Genomic DNA, 21,221 nt, shown 5'->3' on the forward strand with positions numbered 1-21,221 from the left:
CCTCTCCCGCTGCGGAGCACAGGCTCCGGACGCGCAGGCTCAGTGGCCATGGCTCACGGGCCCAGCCGCTCCGCGGCATGTGGGATCTTCCCAAACCGGGACACGAACCCGTGTCCCCTGCATTGGCAGGCGGACTCTCAACCACTGCGCCACCAGGGAAGCCCCCTTTGAATCGATTTTAACCCTTTACAAGTTAATCTGTTTCCTCCAATAAGTTCAGAGGAGTTTGTTGCCATCTGCTGGCTTTACAGAATCTTTATGAAGTAGGTGGGGAACTTTCATTACTTAGGGATAGAGAGATTTTCCTGTTTTAACTGTGTGACTTAGCCTGGGTAACAGATCATTATTGCTAGAAGCAGTAGCCAGATCTCCCAGTCTCAAAGTCTTAACCTTAATTTAAACTCCAGAAGGGCAAAATATTTGGGTTTTAAATATTGGTTTGTATTTAGTTGGATATAGTGTAGTAGTTTTTCAAAAGAAAAGATACAGCTGGGCCAAATAAATGGTTTCTCTTCAGTACCATCCCTCTTGACCCAGCAAAGGGTCATTGGGTACGGCTCAGGAGTCTGGCAGCAGACTCTCAGGCCAGTGTACACCTTTTGGCATGAAAAAATAAAAAACTGTTTCAAAGTGTCTCTATATCCTCTGGGAGTATGAGTGATGATTTCATTACCTAATCATGGACATGAAAATGAAGGGTTGTGCAAATTGGTGCAGGGCACGTAATTACAGAGGATTTGCATCTGAGCCCATACCTGTGTGTTCTCATTGGCATCTGTGCTCAAAGCCAAGTCAGCAAACATGCCCTCGGGGGCATGAGGTTTGCTGCTTTTATGGACAGTGAAATGGTTGAACGATGAGAATTGCTTAAAACTTGGAATTACAAAAGTGTGAGTCCCTTTATTTAAGCTTGCTAATTGTACTTTGAGAAGGTTTGGGAAGAGAGTAAGAAGTTGTTTTATTGAGCCAAACAGATTTATTTTGCTTGGGAAAAAATAGTAATATAAATAACCTTTTGCAGCCTTCATTGATTCAGTTTGTTCAGAAGCAGACCCTCAGCTCACAATCTGTCAAGATGTGTAAGGGAGCAGTTGTATTTCACATGCTATATTTAATTCAAATGTGAAAGATGCAGCCGAAATCAAGGAATCTGTTTCTTTGGACTCTTTTCCTTGGTGAATTTCAGAGGTGAATGAGGGTTAAATATATGAGAAAGTCAATAAATAAAGGAATATGGTCAATGGGAGATGAAAAATGATAACTTGCAGGGGAAAGAGTAAGAAGGATTGTGGGAAGTGATATTTTTTCCAGTAGAAAAAGGCACTTTTGTGGGAGAGGGGCCAGAAAAATTCTAATTATTTTTATTGTTTTCTGTACTCTTTTTTAAAAGATTTTTAGAAATTTTATATTGGAGTATATTTGATTAACAATGTTGTGTTAGTTTCAGGTGTACAGCATAGTGATTCAGTAATATATATAAATGTGTCTATTCTTTTTCAAATTCTTTTCCCGTTTAGGTTATTACACAATATTGAGCAGAGTTCCCTGACAGTAGGTCCTTGTTGGTTATCTGTTTTAAATATAGCCGTGTGTACATGTCAGTCCCAAACTCCCAATCTATCCCTCCTCCCCCCTCCCCCCGTAACCATAAATTCATTCTCTTAAGTCTGTGAGTCTGTTTCTGTTTTGTAAATAAGTTCATTTGTATCATTATTTTTAAGATTCCACATGCAAGCGATATCATATGATATTTGTCTTTCTCTATCTGACCTACTCCACTTAGTATGATAATCTCCAGGTCCATCCATGTTGCTGCAAATGGCATAATTTCATTCTTTTTAATGGCTGAGTAATATTCCATTGTACCACATCTTTATCCATTCATCTGTCGATGGACATTTAGGTTGTTTCCATGTCTTGGCTATTGTAAACAGTGCTGCAGTGAACACTGGGGTGCATGTATCCTTTCGAACCATGTTTTTCTCTGGATATATGCCCAGGAGTGGGATTGCTGGATCATATGGTAGCTCTATTTTTAGTTTTTTAAGGAACCTCCATATTCTTCTCCATAGGCTGTACCAATTTACATTCCCACCAGCAGTGTAGGAGGGTTCACTTTTCTCCACACCCTCTTCAGCATTTATTATTTGTAGATATGTTTGTTTGGCTGTGCCGTGCAGCTTGCAGGAACTTAGTTCCCTGACCAGGGATTGAACCCGGGCCCTGGACAGTGAAAGCACAGAGTTCTAACCACTGGACCACCAGGGAATTCCCTATAGATTTTTTTCTTAATAATGACCATTCTGACTGGTGTGAAGTGTTATCTCACTGTAGTTTTGATTTGCATTTCTCTGATAATTAGAGATGTTGAGCATCTTTTCATGTGCCTCTTGGCCATCTGTATGTCTTCCTTGAAGAAATGTCTATTTAGGTCTTTTGCCCTTATTTTGATTGGGTTGTTTGTTTTTTTGCTATTGAGCCTCATGAGCTGTTTTTAAATTTTGGAGAGAGACTAATCTCTTGTCTGTTGCATAGTTTGCAAATATTTTCTCCCATTCTGTGGGTTGTCTTTTCGTTTTGTTTATGGTTTCCTTTGCTGTGCAAAAGCTTTTGAATTTAATTAGGTCCCATTTGTTTATTTTTGTTTTTATTTTCATTATTCTAGGAGATGGCTCAAAAAAGATATTGCTGCAATTTATGTCAAAGAGTGTTTGCCTGTGTTTTCCTCTAAGAGTTTTATAGTATCCCGTCTTATATTTAGGTCTTTAATCCATTTTGAGTTTATTTTTGTGTATGGTGTTAAAGAATGTTTTAATTTCATTTTTTTACATATAGCTGTCCAGTTTTCCCAGCACCATTTATTGAAGAGACTGTCTTTCCTCCATTGTATAGTCTTGCCTCTTTTGTCATTGATTAATTGACCATAGGTGTGTGGGTTTATTTCTGGGCTTTCTATCCTGTTCCATTGATCTATATTTCTGTTTTTGTGCCAGCACCATACTATTTTGATGACTGTAGCTTTGTGGTGTAGTCTGAAGTCAGGGAGCCTGATTTCTCCAGCTCCATTTTTCTTTCTCAGGATTGCTTTGGTTATTCAGGGTCTTTTGTTTCTCCATACAAAATTTAAGATTTTTTGTTCTAGTTCTGTGAAAAATGCCATTGGTAATATGATAGGGATTGCATTGAATCTGTAGATTGCCTTGGGTAGTATAGTCATTTTGATATGTAACTGTTCTTTTTAGGGTAGGAGTTAGGGCTAGAAATGGAAAGGCCTTCCTCTAGCAAGTTAAGCATGTGGAAAAACAGTTCACTGAAAATAGGGCAGATGTGGCTAAGGATTTTTTATTTAACACAGTTTATAGTGAACCTATCACAATACTTCTCTACTTTTGAGGAATGGAGGGAATTGCTGCTGCCCTCCCTCTGCCGCCACCACTTTCCCCCAGATAGGGGGATTTAGGCTACTCTCCTACCTTTTTTTTTTGGCTGCGTTGGGTCTTCGTTGCTGCACGTGGGTTTTCTTTAGTTGTGGCGAGCAGAGGCTACTCTTCGTTGCGGTGCATGGGCTTCTCATTGCGATGGGTTCTCTTATTGCAGAGCACGGGCTCTAGGCACACAGGCTTCAGTAGTTGCAGCACGCAGGCTCAGTAGTTGTGGCACACAGGCCTTAGAGTGTGTAGGCTTCAGTAGTTATGGCACGTGGGCTCAGTAGTTGTGGCTCACAGGCTCTAGAGCGCAGACTTAGTAGTTGTGGCGCACGGACTTAGTTGCTCCGTGGCATGTGGGATCTTCCCGGACAGGGCTCGAACCTGTGTTCCCTGCATTGGCAGGCAGGTTCTTAACCACTGTGCCACCAGGGACGTCCCTCCCCTACTTCTAATTAGCCACCCGTTGTTCATCATCATCAAGATTCTAGCAGCCACTTTGCTAGGATACATTGCAGTATCATGAGCTAATTTTGTGGATAAATTATGTTGGGAGCAATTTCATGAGTTTTGACTCATGTTTTTCTTAATGTGATCATTCTTCCAGTTTTTAAGATGCTGTACATAATTAGTATGTGAATTACAGGAGCGGTAGAGATGAGGTTGGAGGTTTCTTTTCTTTGCTCTCCTCGCACCCCCGCCCCTCACCTTTTGGAACATTTCAGATCTTTCTCTAGGCCCCAAAGTATATTTCAGGGTCACTCTTCTCTTCCTGTTATTTCTTATCCTTCTTGTTAGTGCTGGAGGGAATGCTGGAAATTTGTAAGGTGGATGGCATAGTGAATGATCAGGGTAGGTGTGTATGGTCAAGGGAATAGATGTATTAACAAATTATAGAATGAACTCAGATGCCCCTTCAAGAAATGACTTGCTGCCTGTTTGTAAGGAATGTAGCAAAAGAAAGCTGTTAGTCCTTTCAGGGTCTGCCACAGCATTGGAAACAAGGTCATGCTCTTCTCAGGGCAGGCAGTGGTGGTGAGCAGAGCAGTGATCTAAGAGCCTCACCTTCTTGTCCAGCTCTGGAGTCCTCTGCTGGCCGTCCTTGCTCCCGAGCTCTCTGTTGGACAGGCTTTGTCAGATCTGCCTCATGGTCTGATGGCTCCTCCTGCTAAATCCTATTCTTTTCTTGTAAGAGTTCTCCCCATTAAACCTTTTTCATTCCTAATTTTATTTTAGCATCTGCTTCCTCTAGAATCTAACCTGTGACACACTTCTTACATAAATCACCCTATTTCCTGAACATTGTACTGTTTTTACCTCAGGATTTGCATGAAACATCACTGGTGTGGTATAAATGAATTACCTGCCTCTGTGTATGTTTTATTTATTTATTTATTTATTTTTGGCTGTGCTGGGTCTTTGTTGCTGCATGCGGCTTTCTCTAGTTGCAGTGAGCAGGGGTACTCTTCATTGTGGTGCGCAGGCTTCTCATTGCGGTGGCTTCTCTTGTTGCAGAGCATGGGCTCTAGACGCGGGCTCAGTAGTTGTGGCTCATGGGCTCTAGAGCGCAGGCTCAGTAGCTGTGGTGCACGGGCTTAGTTGCTCTGCGGCATGTGGGATCTTCCCGGACCAGGGCTCGAGCCCATGTCCCCTGCATTGGCAGGCGGATTCTTAACCACTGCGCCACCAGGGAAGTCCATCTGTGTGTGTTTTAACTTGTGCTCTTCCTAGAAAATTCAGGGAATACAGGTAGCACAAAGACATTTAAAAATACCCATAATATTTTTTAAAAAATTAATTAATCTCCACTAGAGGTAACTGTTAACAGTGGCTTATTTTGGTAAACTTTAGAGAAGTGTGTTAAGTGTTCACCTGGGTGAATTTTTCACAAACTGAACACATCTGTGTAACCATCACCCAATCAGGAAGCTTTACCACTACCCCAGGAGCCTCCCAGTCGTTACCTTTGGTAACCGCTATCCTCACTTGCAACAACATAAATTAATTTTGCCTAGTTTTGAACTTGATATAAGCATGGTCATGTAGTATGTACTATTTTGTCTTCTTTGCTCAGTATTATGTTTAAGAGATTCACCCATGTGTGTATCTGTGGTTCCTTGCTGTATAGTATTCTGTTGTGTGAATGTACCACAATCTACCTGTTCTGTTGGTGGTGGGCATTTGTATTATTTCCAGTTTTTCACTCCTTGGATCTGTTATGATGTTTTCTAATATAAATATTGCCTTGTGTTTGGTATTATAGCTAGTTAAGCCTGTTATTGAAATATTTATTGTCCTCTTAAGTGAATTACCTTGTATAAAAGCTAAAAAACCTGTCATTTCTTATTCCCATATCCTCAGAATGTTCTTTTTACTCTTTTAGGACCCACAGTTAGTTTTTTCTTCTAAGTTTGAGGTGTTGAATCATATTACTGGCCAAGGGAAGCTAGTTGCTGTTCCCTTTGCTGTCTGCCAGTCAGATCCTTGAGTTAGAGGAGTTGTTGAGAACAAGTTTTTTGGTTTTATGGTTATACCAGAACTCGGCTGTCACTCTGGTTTTCAGTGGAGAGAAAAAAATACCATCAGAAGCCTTTAGGGATTTATTAGATATTTGGGATGGCATTGGTATTTGAGCTGTACTTGATAAATTAAGGTGGCTCACAACTGGTGTGGGAAAGTGCTAAAGGACAGATTTCAGATTGAGCATCTAAAAGAAATCATGAACAGCTTGGATGCCTTGCCTGAGTTATTTCAGAACTTCAGACAGTGTATACTGATGTTTGTTTCTTTCCCGCTGTAGCTGTCAAGTGGAATGTCATGGCCAGCTCCTCGGACAGTGAAGATGATAGTTTCATGGCTGTGGACCAAGAAGAGACTGTGCTGGAAGGGACAATGGAGCAAGATGAGGAGCCCCGCCCAGTATTGGAGGCTGAGGAGACTAGACATAATAGGTCCATGTCTGAGCTGCCAGAAGAGGTTTTGGAGTATATCCTGTCCTTTCTCTCACCATACCAGGAACACAAAACTGCAGCCCTTGTCTGCAAACAGTGGTACCGACTTATTAAAGGTACTGTGGAAAGTGGAAAGTTTTATTTATTTACTTAAAATTTGTTTGAATGATTTATTTTTACCTCCCAATTTCATTTTCTCTTTTCTCCCTTAAATTTATTGTGGTTCTAAAATTCAGTGTTAGACGATTAGCATTGTACATTTTTCTTTTCTCTTTATCCTGCCTAATTTTATGAACAGCTTGAATACTATAGTATTTAATCCAATTTCCAGTTTTAAAATGAGGATTCTTTTTCTGCATATTCTTGGAGTTGATCTGGTATGTTGTATTGTTCTTGAATAGGTAGAGTAGGGTTGGATATGGATTGACAGTAATAGTTAACCTTCATATAACCCTTATTATTGTCAGGACTATTGTAACTGTTTTACAATCCTCATAGCGAACTATGAATAGCTTAAAGTAGCTAATTGTGGCAGATGTGGGATTATGAAAGCATTTACTGCTTGATTTTATCTCTAAACACAACAGGCCCTATGTATGTCTTTTACTTTTTAAATGAGTTTCTCTTTTTTTTCCCCCTCCATTTTCTAATCAAGATTTCAACTTTGGCTAAATGTTGAGGTTACTAGTTGTACTGTAGTTTTAATTAATAGCAGTTATTTGGTTTCATTCCATTTTAGGTGGAAAGGGCCCATTTTTTGAATGAAGATGACCGAGCCAGTTGAATAATCTTTGATCAAAGCAAGGGTCGTATCAATTTTTTCTTTCCTGTTGGGAACAAGGCAGCCAGAGATATGAGAGAGAAAAACCTCTAGATCAGAATCAGTCTTAAAATCTTTTCCTCAAATCAGAGTGATTCTCTGAGGATTAGGGTCCCTGTCATTTGTCCAAAGTCCAACCTAGAGAGCTAATAAGGACCAGCTGTGTTGAAACTGCTTGCTGGGACCTGTGCTCATCTGCTCCCAACTGGTAATACTGGTATGCACAGCCTGCTTCTGTTTGCAGAGTTAACGGACTCTTCAGGAGAGATTGGCTCCTTACACTGTGGAAATAGATGGTTTTACCTCTAAAATAGAGGTGGAGAATCACAGACAAGGGGTGGTGATCTAATCAAATATATGAATTTATTCTTAGGTTTTATTGGCGTTCTTATCATTTTGATCTTTCTTTAGGAGAGAAGAGCCTTAACCTAGTACTCGCATTCTTAGATCTTCTGGGGGAAGTCACTGCCAAGACGTCTTTTTTTCCCCTCAATCATTATGTGTCTGTCTTTTATTCATTACTGCCTTACCTCATTTCAGCATTTGCAAATCTGTATTACTTCACCAGTGCGTAGTTGGCAGTATGGTCACACATTAAAAATGGGCATGTCTTTTTTTTTTCTTTTTTTAAACATCTTTATTGGGGTATAATTGCTTTACAATGGAGTGTTAGTTTCTGCTTTATAAGAAAGTGAATCAGCTATACATATACATATATCCCCATATCTCCTCCATCTTGTGTCTCCCTCCCACCCTCCCTATCCCACCCCTCTAGTTGGTCACAAAGCACTGAGCTGATCTCCATTTGCTATGGAGAATATAATGTAAAATAGCTATCTGTTTTACATTTGGTAGTGTATATATGTCCATGCCACTCTCTCACTTCATCCCAGCTTACCCTTCCCACTCCCCGTGTCCTCAAGTCCATTCTGTACATATGCGTCTTTATTCCTCTCCTGCCCCCAGCTTCTTCAAAACCAAAAAATGGCCATGTCTTTTTAATATTCCATTTCTTAACTGTGAGTTCAACCAAGGGATAATGATCATCATTAGAAAATATGTTCTGTGATCCTGCTTAAGGATCCATTAAGGTGGCATAAATTCAAGAATGATACACTCTTTCAAAATATAAATAATTGGGGCTTCCCTGGTGGCGCAGTGGTTAAGAATCTGCCTGCCAATGCAGGGGACACGGATTCGAACCCTGGTCCGGGAAGATCCCACACGGCGCGGAGCAACTAAGTCCGTGCACCACAACTACTGAGCCTGCGCTCTAGAGCCCGCGAGCCACAACTACTGAGCCCACGTGCCACAATTACTGAAGCCCACGCGCCTAGAGCCCTTGCACCGCAACGAAGAGTAGCCCCTGCTCACCACAACTAGAGAAAGCCCACACGCAACAATGAAGACCTAACACAGCTAAAAATAAATAAATAAATTTATTTAAAAATTTATATATATATATATATATATATATATATAAAAATTAAAAATTGGTTGTACTCTTCATTCAAAATGTTTCTCTTTGAAATAAGAAAGTAATTTCATGTGTTGGGAAAGCAGATTGTTCCAGAAATATAAAGCTCTCACTTTTTTAAAAATAGACTTTACTTTTTTAGAGTGGTTTTAAGTTCACAGCAAAACTGAGCAGGTTCGTAGGTTTCCCGTATACCCCTGTCCCCAGACATGCACAGCCTCCCCTACTTTCAACATCCCTCACCAAAGGGGTACATTTCTTACAATTGACGCTCATACATTGATACATCTTTGTCACCCAAAGTCTGTAGTTTACATAGGGTGTACATTCTGTGAGCTTGGACATATATATAATGACATGTATCCAGCATTATAGTAAAAACTCTGATTTTTTTTTAAAAAAAAACAGCTTTCCTTTGTTATAAATTCATCATTTCATAATCCACTGTAAGCTTATTATTACTCCTTGTTTAAGATGGAGAATACTTGGTTGCCATGGTCTAACCATAGATATTTACTGAACAGCTGTTATATTCCGGAGACTGTTTTACCACGCTTTTTCTCATAAAACTAAATTATCTCCCAGCCCCTTTGCTTTGGAGTAAATAGCACCAATTATTTTGATGTGTTGCCTCATGATATGATGTAAAGGGGAGCAGATTTTAAGTGTGAGCTGATTTTGTAACCTTGAGGGAGTCACTTAACCTTGGTAAAATGAAAGGATTAGATCTTCCAGTTTTGAAATTCTGTGATTCTGTTTTCTGTCTTTGAATGAAAAAATCAAAGAAATTTGGAGTTCCTCAAAGAAACTTATGTCTTATAAAAGTGATAAGACAATTAATAGATGCAGTTTTAATAATTTGATTTACAAGCGAAGAGTCCAGGCTGAAGCTTTTGTTATTTTTGTCTTTAGGTGTAGCCCACCAGTGTTATCATGGTTTCATAAAGGCTGTCCAGGAAGGAAACATTCAGTGGGAGAGTCGGACTTACCCTTATCCTGGAACCCCAATCACTCAGCGGTTCTCACACAGTAAGTATTTACTGTGAAAGCAGATCCCATCCTGCCTGTGGTCGTGTTTCCAAAAGCTACTTTGGAGGCTTGTATTTTGTCTGACTTCTTAATGAAAAAAATGTTAAATAAGGGTTTGTATTAATTTTACAATCAGAATTAGGGAAGAGCATGAGCCTAAATATATTGTAGGCACTGTGATATAATTTTGTATTCTGCTTTTTCATTGGATTTTTGTACTATCTCTACTCCAAAGAGGTCAAGGTGTTATGCTTAGGTTTTTAAACATTTGACATCATGTAAGAGGCAAACAAAGGAAAGGCATACATGAGGGTTTTTCTGGGATCCTGCTTAGGGAGTAGCCAGAGCTTAGCACTAAGTTTTGCAATAACTCTTTATCTTAACGTAGTGTATGTTCAGCAAACACTGAATTTGACTAGGGTCACACAAAAATTTTGAACATGAAGGATATTGTTTATAAAATACAAATTTAAATAGTAAAATTATAAATAAAATGTTTTGGCAAATAGACAATTTAGAGTTTTTGACTTCTAGAATTTTTTTTTTTTTTTAGGATTTTTTAAAAAAATTAATTTATTTTATTTATTTATTTTTGGCTGCGTTGGGTCTTCGTTGTGGTGTGCGGGCTTCTCTTGTTGCAGAGCACAGCCTCTAGGCACACAGGCTTCAGCAGTTGTGGTACGTCGGCTCAGCAGTTGTGGCTCAGGGGCTCTAGAGTGCAGGCTTAGTAGTCGTGGTGCACGGGCTTAGTTGCTCTGCGGCATGTGGGATCTTCCCGAGCCAGGGCTTGAACCCGTGTCCCCAGCATTGGCAAGCGGATTCTTAACCACTGCGCCACCAAGGGAAGCCCCAACTTCTTCTAGAATTAACTCTCCATTTTAATTGATTTTTGTAGATGCCATTTTATTCTTCTATTTTTTTTTTTCCAGCTGCACCCCACGCCTTGCAGGATCTTAGCTCCCCCACCAGGGGTTCAACCCAGGCCCTGGCAGTGAGAGCACCGAGTTCTAACCACAGGGCCACCAGGGAATTCCCGATACCATTTTATTCTATTAGTGATTTATATCCCTCCATCAAAGTGAGACTGAGATGTGATCTATCTTAGGCCACAAAAGCTGTATTTATTAATGGTTTTACATAAAGAAAGTTCATTGACAGGAGAGGAAAGCCGCTTAGAAAGTTCTCAGAATTGCTGCTTTAGTTATATTACTTCTGTATTCAGAAACCTTCAGGACTTCCCTGGTGGCGCAGTGGTTAAGAATCCGCCTGCTAATGCAGGGGACACGGGTTTGATCCCTGGTCCGGGAAGATCCCACATGCCGCGGAGCAACTAAGCCTGTGTGCCACAGGTACTGAGACTGTGCTCTAGAGCCTGCGAGCCACAGCTGCTGAGCCCGTGTGCCACAACTACTGAAGCCCGCACGCCCACAGCCCAAGCTCTGCAACAGGAGGAGCCACTGCAATGAGAAGCCCATGCACTGTAATGAAGAGTAGCCCCCGCTCGCTGCAACTAGAGAAAGGCCACGTGCAGCAACGAGGACCCAACGCAGCCAAAAATAAATTAATTTTAAAAAAAGAAAAACAGAAACCTTCAGTGTCTATCCAGTGCCTACAAGATAAAAACTTAATCTTATATTTAAAACCCTCTTTAAGTTGACTTATTTCTAAATTACCACTTCATCTCCCAAGTTTTCCCAAGAGCTCTCCTCTTTCAAGTTGTCACTTTGCTATACTTGATTCTTCCTCTCTAGAGTATTCCCATCCACTTAGCTGAAGCCTGGCTTCTCCTTGAAAACTCAGTTGAAGTTTTAGCTCCTTTGGGAAACCTTTTCTCAACTCTCTAGCCCACAGAAAAATTTTTCCTGTTCCGAGCTTATGTCTGGAATACTAATTTGGCGCTTAACTCACATTGTCTTTCATTGTTAACTTGTATGTCTGTGTCTTTTTTTTTTTTTTAAGCCATATTTTGAACTCTTGAGGGGAAGGAGAGTTATTGGTTATCCATGTTGTGTAAAAATTACCTGCAGACTTAGCAGCTTAAAATAACATTATCTCACAGTGTTCCTGAGGGTCAAGAATTTGGGAGTGGCTTAGCTGGGAGGTTGTGGCTCAGGGTCTCTCATGAGGTTGCCGTCAATCTGTCAGCTGGGGCTACAGTCACCTGAGGGCCTGACTGGGGCCCGGTGAATCTGCTTCCAAGCTCACTCAGTAACTGTTGATAGGAGACTCAGTTCCTTACTACATGGACCTCTCCACAGAGCTGCTCACAACTTGCCAGCTGACTTTCCACAAAATGAGTGATCTGAGAAACAGAGACAGACACTAAGACAGCAGCCAAGGTATCTTTTACACCCTAATCTCTGAAGTGAATACCATCTTTTCTGTTCTATCCTATAAGTCACACAGGGATTGACCAAGGGCGTAATACCAGGAAGTGAGGATCCTTGGAGGCCTCTTGGTGGTTGACTGCCCCAGACCATATGCTGTACTCTCATATCCATATCATTAAATAATGATAACTCGTCATTGTCTTTGAATTGTATCTAAATAGATCAAAGGAATGGGTCGAACTATTTGCTGTGTTTTCAGTTCTCTCAGGGAGCTATTTTTGTGCTGTTGTAAATCCCCTGGAGCAGTAGATCTCAAAGTGTGATTCCTGGACTTTGGGGGAGGAAGGCATCTATGAGACTCTTGGGGGGATCTGTGAAGTCAGAACTGGCTTCATTTGTTTTAATCTGTGAGTGTGTGGTAGTGAAGAGCACAGTGACACTAGAGTAGTTGAGTTCCCTTACCTTGAGTCATGCACAGGCTGCAGCAGTTTTCCCCAGCATTGCCTTGGCACCGTTAGTGCACATGTCAGCACAGTGAAAAAAACAATAAATTACTACCTCTACAACTACTACTACTACTAGTACTTATTATTATTATAAAAGTAGTTTTGAGAGAGTCTCAAATGTTTTCAGGAGTCCACAGACCACACTTTGATCATGACTGCAATAAACTATACATGAGTCCTTGCTGAGAACATTTAATGAAATTACAGGAGGATCCATATTAGGTCCAGTATTTATTGTTGAGGGAGGGGTAACTTCAGTTACCTACAGATGATTGGAATGAGAAGCAAAGACGAGGTTTCTAAAGACAGGAGTTTTATTAGAATGGTGTTTGGAAACAAATAGTTTTAGAACCCTAAGAGGGAAATCAAATGAATCAGGGTAAAATTGAAACTAGAATAGGAAATAGGGGTGAATAATTATCATAGCAACAGTTTGGCTTTCTGATAAGAGAGGGGAAAAAATATTTTTCAGCTAACTAGCTTTCGAAAAAGAGTATTACCACAAAATAGAGGCAGTTCTTTGAAGGGGAAATAGAAAGGAATAGTACCATGAGTAAGCTCACAGAAGCTCAGGGGTTGGTGGGTTTTGATACTTGTTTTTGCTTAAATTTTTTTTTCATTTCCTTACTTGGTATTTTCATTTCCTTACTTGATATCCAAGAAAAGATTTCTCATTGTCTTTCGTTGTCTCTTTCGGTCTGTCTCTTTATTGTTTTCTTCCATCAGTCTCTACATGCTATCTAACTGGCAAACTGAAGAGGATTATTACGGGGAATGGGCAGTTTTCAAAATAGGTTGAAAACAAGCATTCCTTTAATTTTTTTCCTTAGCTCCTTCAACTTCCATCTCTGTATTTCTCCCTTTAGCTCTATTTTATTCCTTATGCCTAACTCATGTGGAGCTTGAGATCCACATTTCCAGTTCTTTGCTCATACTGCCACAGAGATTCACAGATGTTTCACATTTAGTGATCCAAAAGCAGAATTCAGTAGTTTCCCCCCAGTTTTCTCCTCTCTTTAATTTAGTTAATGGCATTATCATTCTCTCAATTATACAAGCTTGAAATCTTGGATTAATCCTCAATTCTTCTCCCTCCCTCAACAACAAAAGTCAAATCTTGTTGATTCTGTTCTATCTCTGCAATCTCTCTCATATCTTTCCTTTTACCACGCCCCCCATTACTCACACTTATGACTTAATCATTCCATCTTTCCTAAATCTTTTCTTTCTTTCTTTCTTTTTTTTTTTTTTTGGCCGTGGCATGCGGGATCTTAGTTCCCCAACCAGGGATCGAACCCGCACCCCCTGCAGTGGAAGCGTGGAGTTTTAACCACTGGACCACCAGGGAAGTCCCCCTAAGTCTTTTCTATACAATCTTCTTGCCTTTCTTCTCTCTTCATCTGAACCTGGTGTAGACACTTGGCAGCCATCTCCAAAACTGTGGACAGTGCCACCTCCTAGGGCATCTGGAAATGTGTAAGGCCATTGTTTATTGTCTTGACTGGAAAGTACTACACGCAGTTAGTAGGCAAGGACCTACTTGGGTTGCTAAATGTCATGCAGTGAATGGGATGATCCTGCACACAAAGAATTGACTTGCTCAAAATGACAGGAGCTCCTGTCGGGAAAAACTGCAAATCTGAACCATAAAACCAGCCTTGTCACTCCTCTGCCAAAAAGCCTGAGCCTTTTTGCACTGCATGTAGAAGCTTCCACCCCACCTGGCATTCACCAAGCCTACCTTTTCAGCCTGACTCACTGCTGCATCCTTACACAGCCAGGCTCTGCCCACACGAGATTCCTTGTTTGTCTTCAACTTCCCTACCTCATGGCTTTGTTTGGATGCCCTGATTTCATTTTCCCTTCCCCTCCCATTCCTCTTTCACCCCTAGACTTGTTCGCCCCATGTTAATTGATTGAAAATGTCCTGACCTCTAAAACCCATCTTGGAGACAAAGCCAAAAGCCACCGTCTTTCACACTACTCTCAAATTCCCCACCATGGAGATTAAGCTCTTCTCTTTTTCTGCTTATACTTGTTTAATACACTCTTCATACCTTCTTCTTAATGTTTTACCATCTGTCTTTTACCATAATTACCTGTGTAAGAGAGGCTGCATGCAAAGGAAGAACTTTAGACTTGGGAAGCAAATTCCTTGGCTCCTCTAACCCACAATTTCCTCATCTGTAAAATGCGTATGATAAATTCTGTTTGTGCCACAGGGTTGCTAGGAAATTTAATTGAGGAAACACTTGCAAAAATATATTTTAACCTGCAAAATTATAGGACGATGATGATGTCTCCTCCACAAGATTGTTGTCTACTTGAGGACAGTCAGGCTCCATGTCTTAGACATCTGTGCACCTTTCATAACACCAGGTTCATAGTTGACATCTATTAATTCTGTGGAATTGTGTAACAAAGATACGAGTGATAGAGCTTCTTTCTTATGTAGAAGTCTGGGACAAAAAAATGCTGGGAAAATAAAATGAAGCCAGTTCTCCTGGTTATTTGATGAGTATGTTCATGGCCAATCATGCAATCCTTGATTAAGGTAGAATGTCCCTTTCAGATTGACATAGGGGTCTGTTGAATCCCCAGGATTATGTTTTGAAAAACCTTTTAGTGTTTAGGCTCCAAATATGGTCAGGTCATTCCATACACTTGCTAATCTTGCTCCTGCAATAGCCAGCAGGCCCAGACTGGATAACCAACCTTTCTTATTCCATAGTTACATAATTACAGGCCTTATCAAGTATGTCCTGGCTTGTAGATGTGAGACACATGACAGCATAGTCTCTAAGCATGGGATAAATGCCTCAGGACCTTTCCCTGGAGACAAGTGAGGGAACAAGAGAATTTAACCTCTGAAAGTGCAAAAATTAGAGTTCAGTGAACATTAATCTGGTGACTACCAGGCACCATGGAAAATATGAAACAACTGGAAGACCTTGAACTTCAGAGGATTATAATACAGTAGGAAAAGTATTCAGAACACTGAGGAACTCTTTGCTTGTCATGAGTGTAATTGTGCATATTTGACTTGTCTTCGAGTAGGGATTATTAGATTTTAACTTGAGGTATGTGACTTGCAATAGTTATTTGTGGAGCAGTCAAGCACATTTCAGAAAGCTTGAAGAGATCTAGCAGTTGGAATAATCACGTTCTCAATGTTATTTCTTAGCAGAGCAGTCATACCGTACTACAAATGGTAACTTTTGTATAGCACATTCCAGTGGTCTAGATGTTCTGAAAGGAGAATGTTCTGTTTGGGTGGAGAACTTTGGTAAAAGGAAGTATTTACTTGAGCAGTGGTATTTGCTTAAATTCTTAATTTTTTCTGAAAGGCTTATTGAACTTGGGTCCCCAACCCCCACCCAGACCAACATGTACGCATCTTAAATAAAAATAGGCAAACAGAGTTCAGTAGGATGCTTAAAATATTTGAGTGTATTATTGATGGCTGTTTCTCATTCCCATTATATCTGAGTTCTAAACATAGCTGCCTAAATTGACTCCCTTCCTCTCCAAGCTTTGTTGATAATGACTGCTGGATATTGAAACTACAGTGTGTGAAACTTGTCGTTTCAGTCGCATTAGCTTTGCATAGGGTTTGGGCTGTACCTTCCTCTTCCAGAAACCTTTGTTTGCTCAAAGAGAAGCAGGAAAATGCCAGTTGCCTTATTTTAGTATAGCATTAAAATACACGTGGTAAGGACCTCATGGGGCCCAGCTGCTGGCTAGGTTTTCAGTCCAAATAGAGAAGAAGAATGTTTGCTACCTCTTTGAAAAATAAAGGCGCTGTGCTTTTTTGCTGCACGAAGGAAGCAGCTGCCCAGAGTTGATCTTTGAGGGATAGTGGGACATAAATGAGCTACTGACTCTTTTAGTTATGAAATCATGGATTTGTCTTATTAAACATTGTTACGATGAAGATCAGTTAAGGTTTCAGAAGCCAGAGGATATTGCTAATTTCTGTTCTGGGGTTATGGATTATCAGGTGGAAGAGAACGTTCTTTTATGCCAGGCACCAGTCAGTTCAATTCATAATTGCCCCAGTTTGTTGGAGTAGCTAGTTCAAAAAGGTATGTATGAGAAGACCAAGATACCTGAAGCTTGCCCCCTTTAGTGGAGATTAAAGTGTGGCTTCAGTAATTATCCTTTTTGTTTGTTTAATGTCATCTAACTTGATCCTTTGTTATTTGCGGTTCTCAACAAACCTGAAACATGAGCAGTGGACTTACATAGGGTTTTACTTATTTTTTTTTCTTCTTCTTTTTCCTTTGGGCCACGCTGCTTGCATGATGGAACTTGGGCCCTGGCAGTGAAAGCACAGAGTCCTAACCACCGGACTGCCAGGGAATTCCCAGGATTTTACTTCTTAATAGACTTTCTTATTGGGATGTTAATTAAAAAACTGATTTAGATATGGATTAGAAGTTATTTTCAAAGGCAAAGAAAGTCAGTAGGAATAAAAAAGGGGATGGGGGAATTACCTGGCAGTCCAGTAGTTAGGACTCGGCGCTTTCACTGTGGGGGCCCGAGTTCGATCCCTGGTCAGGGAACTAAGATCCCGCAAACCTCAGGGCACAGCCAAAAAAAAAAAAAAAAGGAAGAAAGTCAGTGGAAAGTGTAAGATCATTTAAACCTTCATATACCATTGTAGCATGTTTGAGTTCTGGGAGTAATTAAGTATTTTGCAGATGTGAGCCTGTTGATGATTAAATGGTATTTCATTTCTTCACATCTCTAGTTTCTTTAATTTCTTTGTTAATTTGAAAAGTCTGTAGCTCTGTTATTGCACAGCATCAGAGGTCAGATTTTTTTTTTTTAATTTTATTTATTTATTTATTTTTGGCTGCTTTGGGTCTTTGTTGCTGTGCGCTGGCTTTCTCCAGTTGTGGCGAGCAGTGACTACTCTTCATTGCGGTGTGCAGGCTTCTCATTACGGTGGCTTCTCTTGTTGCAGAGCACGGGCTCTAGGTACACGGTTTCAGTAGTTGTGGCTCAGAGGTTCTAGAACTCAGGCTCAGTAGTTGTGGCGCACGGGCTTAGTTGCTCTGCCGCATGTGCGAACTTCCTGGACCAGGGATCAAACCGTGTCCCCTGCATTGGCAGGCAGATTCTTAACCACTGTGCCCCCAGTAAAGTCCCAGATGTTTTGGATTTACGCCTTCCACTGGCTGAGATTACTGGGTGTGACTGAACACATTGCTTTTATTATCTCTTAACTCATCCAATTTTTGGACTTGGCTTTCTTAGTGTAGAGTCCTTAAAGGCATATCAAGTGGGCTGAGTTAAGAAAAAATAAAAAAGGAGGGTTATTCCCAGAGCTAGTATATATCACAGAGGTAATTATAGCGGTGGTGTTTCCCTTTTTCTGAACTTGAATAAGTGGTGCCAGAGTTCAGAAGAGATCTTAGAAACGGTGGTGTGCTAAACTGAACAAGACCTACAGGTAAACTGGATGATCACTGAAGCCACGCACTAGTGGGTTGAATCTCTGAATTTCTTTTCCCTTTCCCTTTTCTTTTATGTGACGCTTAACTGTTTTAGCCTAGTTTCACATTGAGAGGTCTGTTTTTCCCAGTGGTATGCATGAAATGAATGAAGTTTTGCTCAGCCCTTTTCCTGAAATACAAGATGGTAAATGCAGGACTGGAAGGAGCGCATGGTCATCTTTTCCAAAGGACAGAGGCTAAATGAACTTTCCAATGAGAAGCAAGGTGGCAGCGCTTAGCTTTCATGTTTCTTGTCTAGACTCTGGCTCTGGTCTTTCTGGTTTTACGGGAACAGCCCCTCTCTCAGTCATTGACTCTTTTCTTCAGAATAGTGCCCATTGGTGAGGTGTATATAGTCACCTAATTAAAAAGGCTTTTCTTGGAGACCTTGGTGCTTTTTAACTGTTACCTACTGCATTGGTTTTCTATTCAGCACCAACCAGTCGGCCTTGGTGGCTTTTGGATACACACCTAGGAGCTTAATGACTTTCATGTTTTTTCTCTCAGTTGTTTGGGGACCATACTACCTCTGAGATCGCTGAGCTACATTGGTTCTGTATGTGTGGTTACTTTATGGCATTGATTAAAATTGTTTTCTTTTCTTTTGAAATTTTAAATTTTATTTATTTATTTATACATACAGCAGGTTCTTAAAATTGTTTTCTGTCATTCTCTTCCATATAAAGTCTTGTTATTGTTTTGTGCCTCATGTTTCATTTGAAAGCAAAAGCAATAAGAGGAGGACAGGTGGAGAGGAATGGGAGGACAGAGTACTTCTGTTAGCACTGACTATCTTCTCCTAGCCCTAGATGATAATAATGCAGATTTAGATTAATGATGCAGCTGTGCTGAAATTTCACTCATTGAACACCCTTAGTCTGAATTCTTGTGTTCTCTTGCTAGAATTATATTGTCTTATTTAATGATATCATTGTCAGTTTGCTTAGTGTGCTCAGAAATAACATAACGTTTCCATAGCTTTTCTCTGGTCCTTATTTTAAAGGTTAATGTGATATTGATCAACCTGAAGACAGGAGGCTGGTTATAGAACGGTTGATACCTGGGAACAACTGCGGAATGTGTGAAGTAATTGATCTTTGAAAGATATGGGCTATAGTTAAGGTTTAGAGTGGCTTCAGAATTAGACATCAGTTATTCATTTATTGTTTTCTTTCTAGGTGCGTGCTATTATGATGCTAATCAGTCTATGTATGTGTTTGGAGGCTGTACCCAAAGCAGCTGCAATGCTGCCTTCAATGACCTCTGGAGACTTGACCTAAATAGCAAAGAGTGGATCCGACCTTTGGCTTCAGGTAAGAGAGAAAATGCTGATCTTTGCTTCCTTATCAGGTAACCCCCTTTGTGTGGAAACTCTACCTGATCCTTTAGGTGTTGGTCTCAAGAACAGATTATTGGGGCCCCAGATCCTTTGTCAAATCTGCTTGTAAATGCTAAGAGTAATATGCTTGTGTAAGGTCTTTGAATTTTTTTTTAATTATACTTTATCATTAGTATTGGTACCCTGCCAAAATTGCTATACTACTGTGTGAATTCATTTGTGTGGTTTTCTGAAGTACTTGTACAGGTGTGATATGTTCTTTGGTATGAAGTTGAAGTAAGAGCAGAAGAAGCACAGTCGTGAGAACTGTAGTTAACTGACAGAAGCTATTGTCCCAGGGCTAAGATGTCTGAATATCTTGTTGTTGCCAGCTCAGGTATTTGGGGAGTGTATGGAACATGCCTCTGCTGGTTACTTTTAACAACTCAGGAGTGTGGGAAGATTCCACAGTAGGTACATTCCTGCACAGTCCCACTATGCCACAATTCTGGCAGAAAGAAACTAGATTATTTTCTCTTTTGACCTAATCTTTCTTGGGGAAGAAACACACACACACACACACACACACACACACACACACACACACACACACACACACAAATTGTTTTTGCACTCATGAGGCGGGACAGTTTGAAAAGGCACAGTTATGAGATTGGAGGGGCTGGTGTGGTGGAGGAATAGAGTCCACTGAGTATAAAGTATTCTGCTAGATTTGTTGGCAAGCTCTTCCCAAACATTCTTCATTGGCTTTTCAAGGTTGGAATTCACTCTAGGACTAAGGAGACTTGGGTATCCCTTGGGCAGATTCCATACTTATTTAGGTCTTGATTTACTTTGATTACTAAATGGAAGACAACATGGTGTATTAGAAAGGTCACTGGACTAAGAGTGAGGAGACATGAGTTTCATTTCCTGGCAAAATCACCAATTCTCCATGTAACTATGAACAAGTTACCATATCTTTCTGGGAGAAATATGGAGGAGGAGCAGAAGATTCTGCTTTTAAATGGGTCGGGAAAGCTGGTTTATGTTTCGTTTATTTCTGTAATGACTGCTGTGAATGTCTAGGCCAGGGGCTTAAAATCATTTCATGAGAAGAAGCTACATTTTGCTTCCCCAAAGCTGTAAGTTCTGTTTCTTTCCTCTGCAATAGGCAAATATAGGACGGAGGAGCATACTGACAGTGGATAGTCACAAGTGGGGCTGGGTTTTGTACAGATGAAATTCTTTTAAATTATTGGAAAGATAAAGAGATGTTAATCATTAAAATTTTTTGAAGATTAGTATTATTTTAGAGGCTTCAGAATTTTGTACTTTGGAGCATTTCCTTTTCTAGCACTTTGTCCTTTATTGTACTTAATGCAGTATTGATTAAAATCTAGAATCACAGATTCTAAAATGCAGAGGATCTTATTGGCTTAAACATCCTACTGCCATTGTACTTGTTGTCCAGGCCCCATTTCAGAGTAGCTTTGATGTTCCACTCACAAAATACAAATACTGCCTTTCTCTGTTTCGTAACTAAGCTTTATGCCTTTGGCATGGGTGTTGCTCTTTCTTGTAGACGTGGAGCTCTGGACCTTCATAGCCTGTTGGCATCTACTTTGCTTATTTTTCCTTATTTCTCCCTATAAGATAGACATGGGATGTTTTGTTGTTGTTGTTGTTAACTACTAAGTTTAAAGGCAATGCTTTGAAATCTCCAAGGTAGAAGTATCAGAGAAATAACTGACTTTGTAATTCAGATTCTACAATGGATCTGAATTTTTTTTATTATTATTATTTTTTTAGCTGGGTCGGGTCTTAGTTGCAGCACGTGGGATCTTTTCATTGCGGTGCAGTA

At 40.3% G+C, this 21,221-nt stretch overlaps 1 protein-coding gene across 1 annotated transcript in view; it reads left to right on the forward strand.

The window, feature by feature from the left end:
• FBXO42 (F-box protein 42) overlaps positions 1–21,221 on the forward strand; it is a 98,560-nt gene that overhangs the window by 45,550 nt on the left and 31,789 nt on the right. Inside the window, exons 2-4 of the mRNA XM_027110030.1 lie at positions 6,226–6,492; positions 9,586–9,702; positions 19,218–19,352. Coding sequence (XP_026965831.1) covers positions 6,243–6,492; positions 9,586–9,702; positions 19,218–19,352 — 502 coding nt within the window. The 5' untranslated portion in view covers positions 6,226–6,242. The remainder of the gene's footprint in view (positions 1–6,225; positions 6,493–9,585; positions 9,703–19,217; positions 19,353–21,221) is intronic.

The sequence above is a fragment of the Aethalodelphis obliquidens genome, unplaced genomic scaffold (assembly GCF_003676395.1).
Source record: "Aethalodelphis obliquidens isolate GAN/ISIS:26980383/991018 unplaced genomic scaffold, ASM367639v1 scaffold9, whole genome shotgun sequence".
Lineage (NCBI taxonomy): Eukaryota > Metazoa > Chordata > Mammalia > Artiodactyla > Delphinidae > Aethalodelphis > Aethalodelphis obliquidens.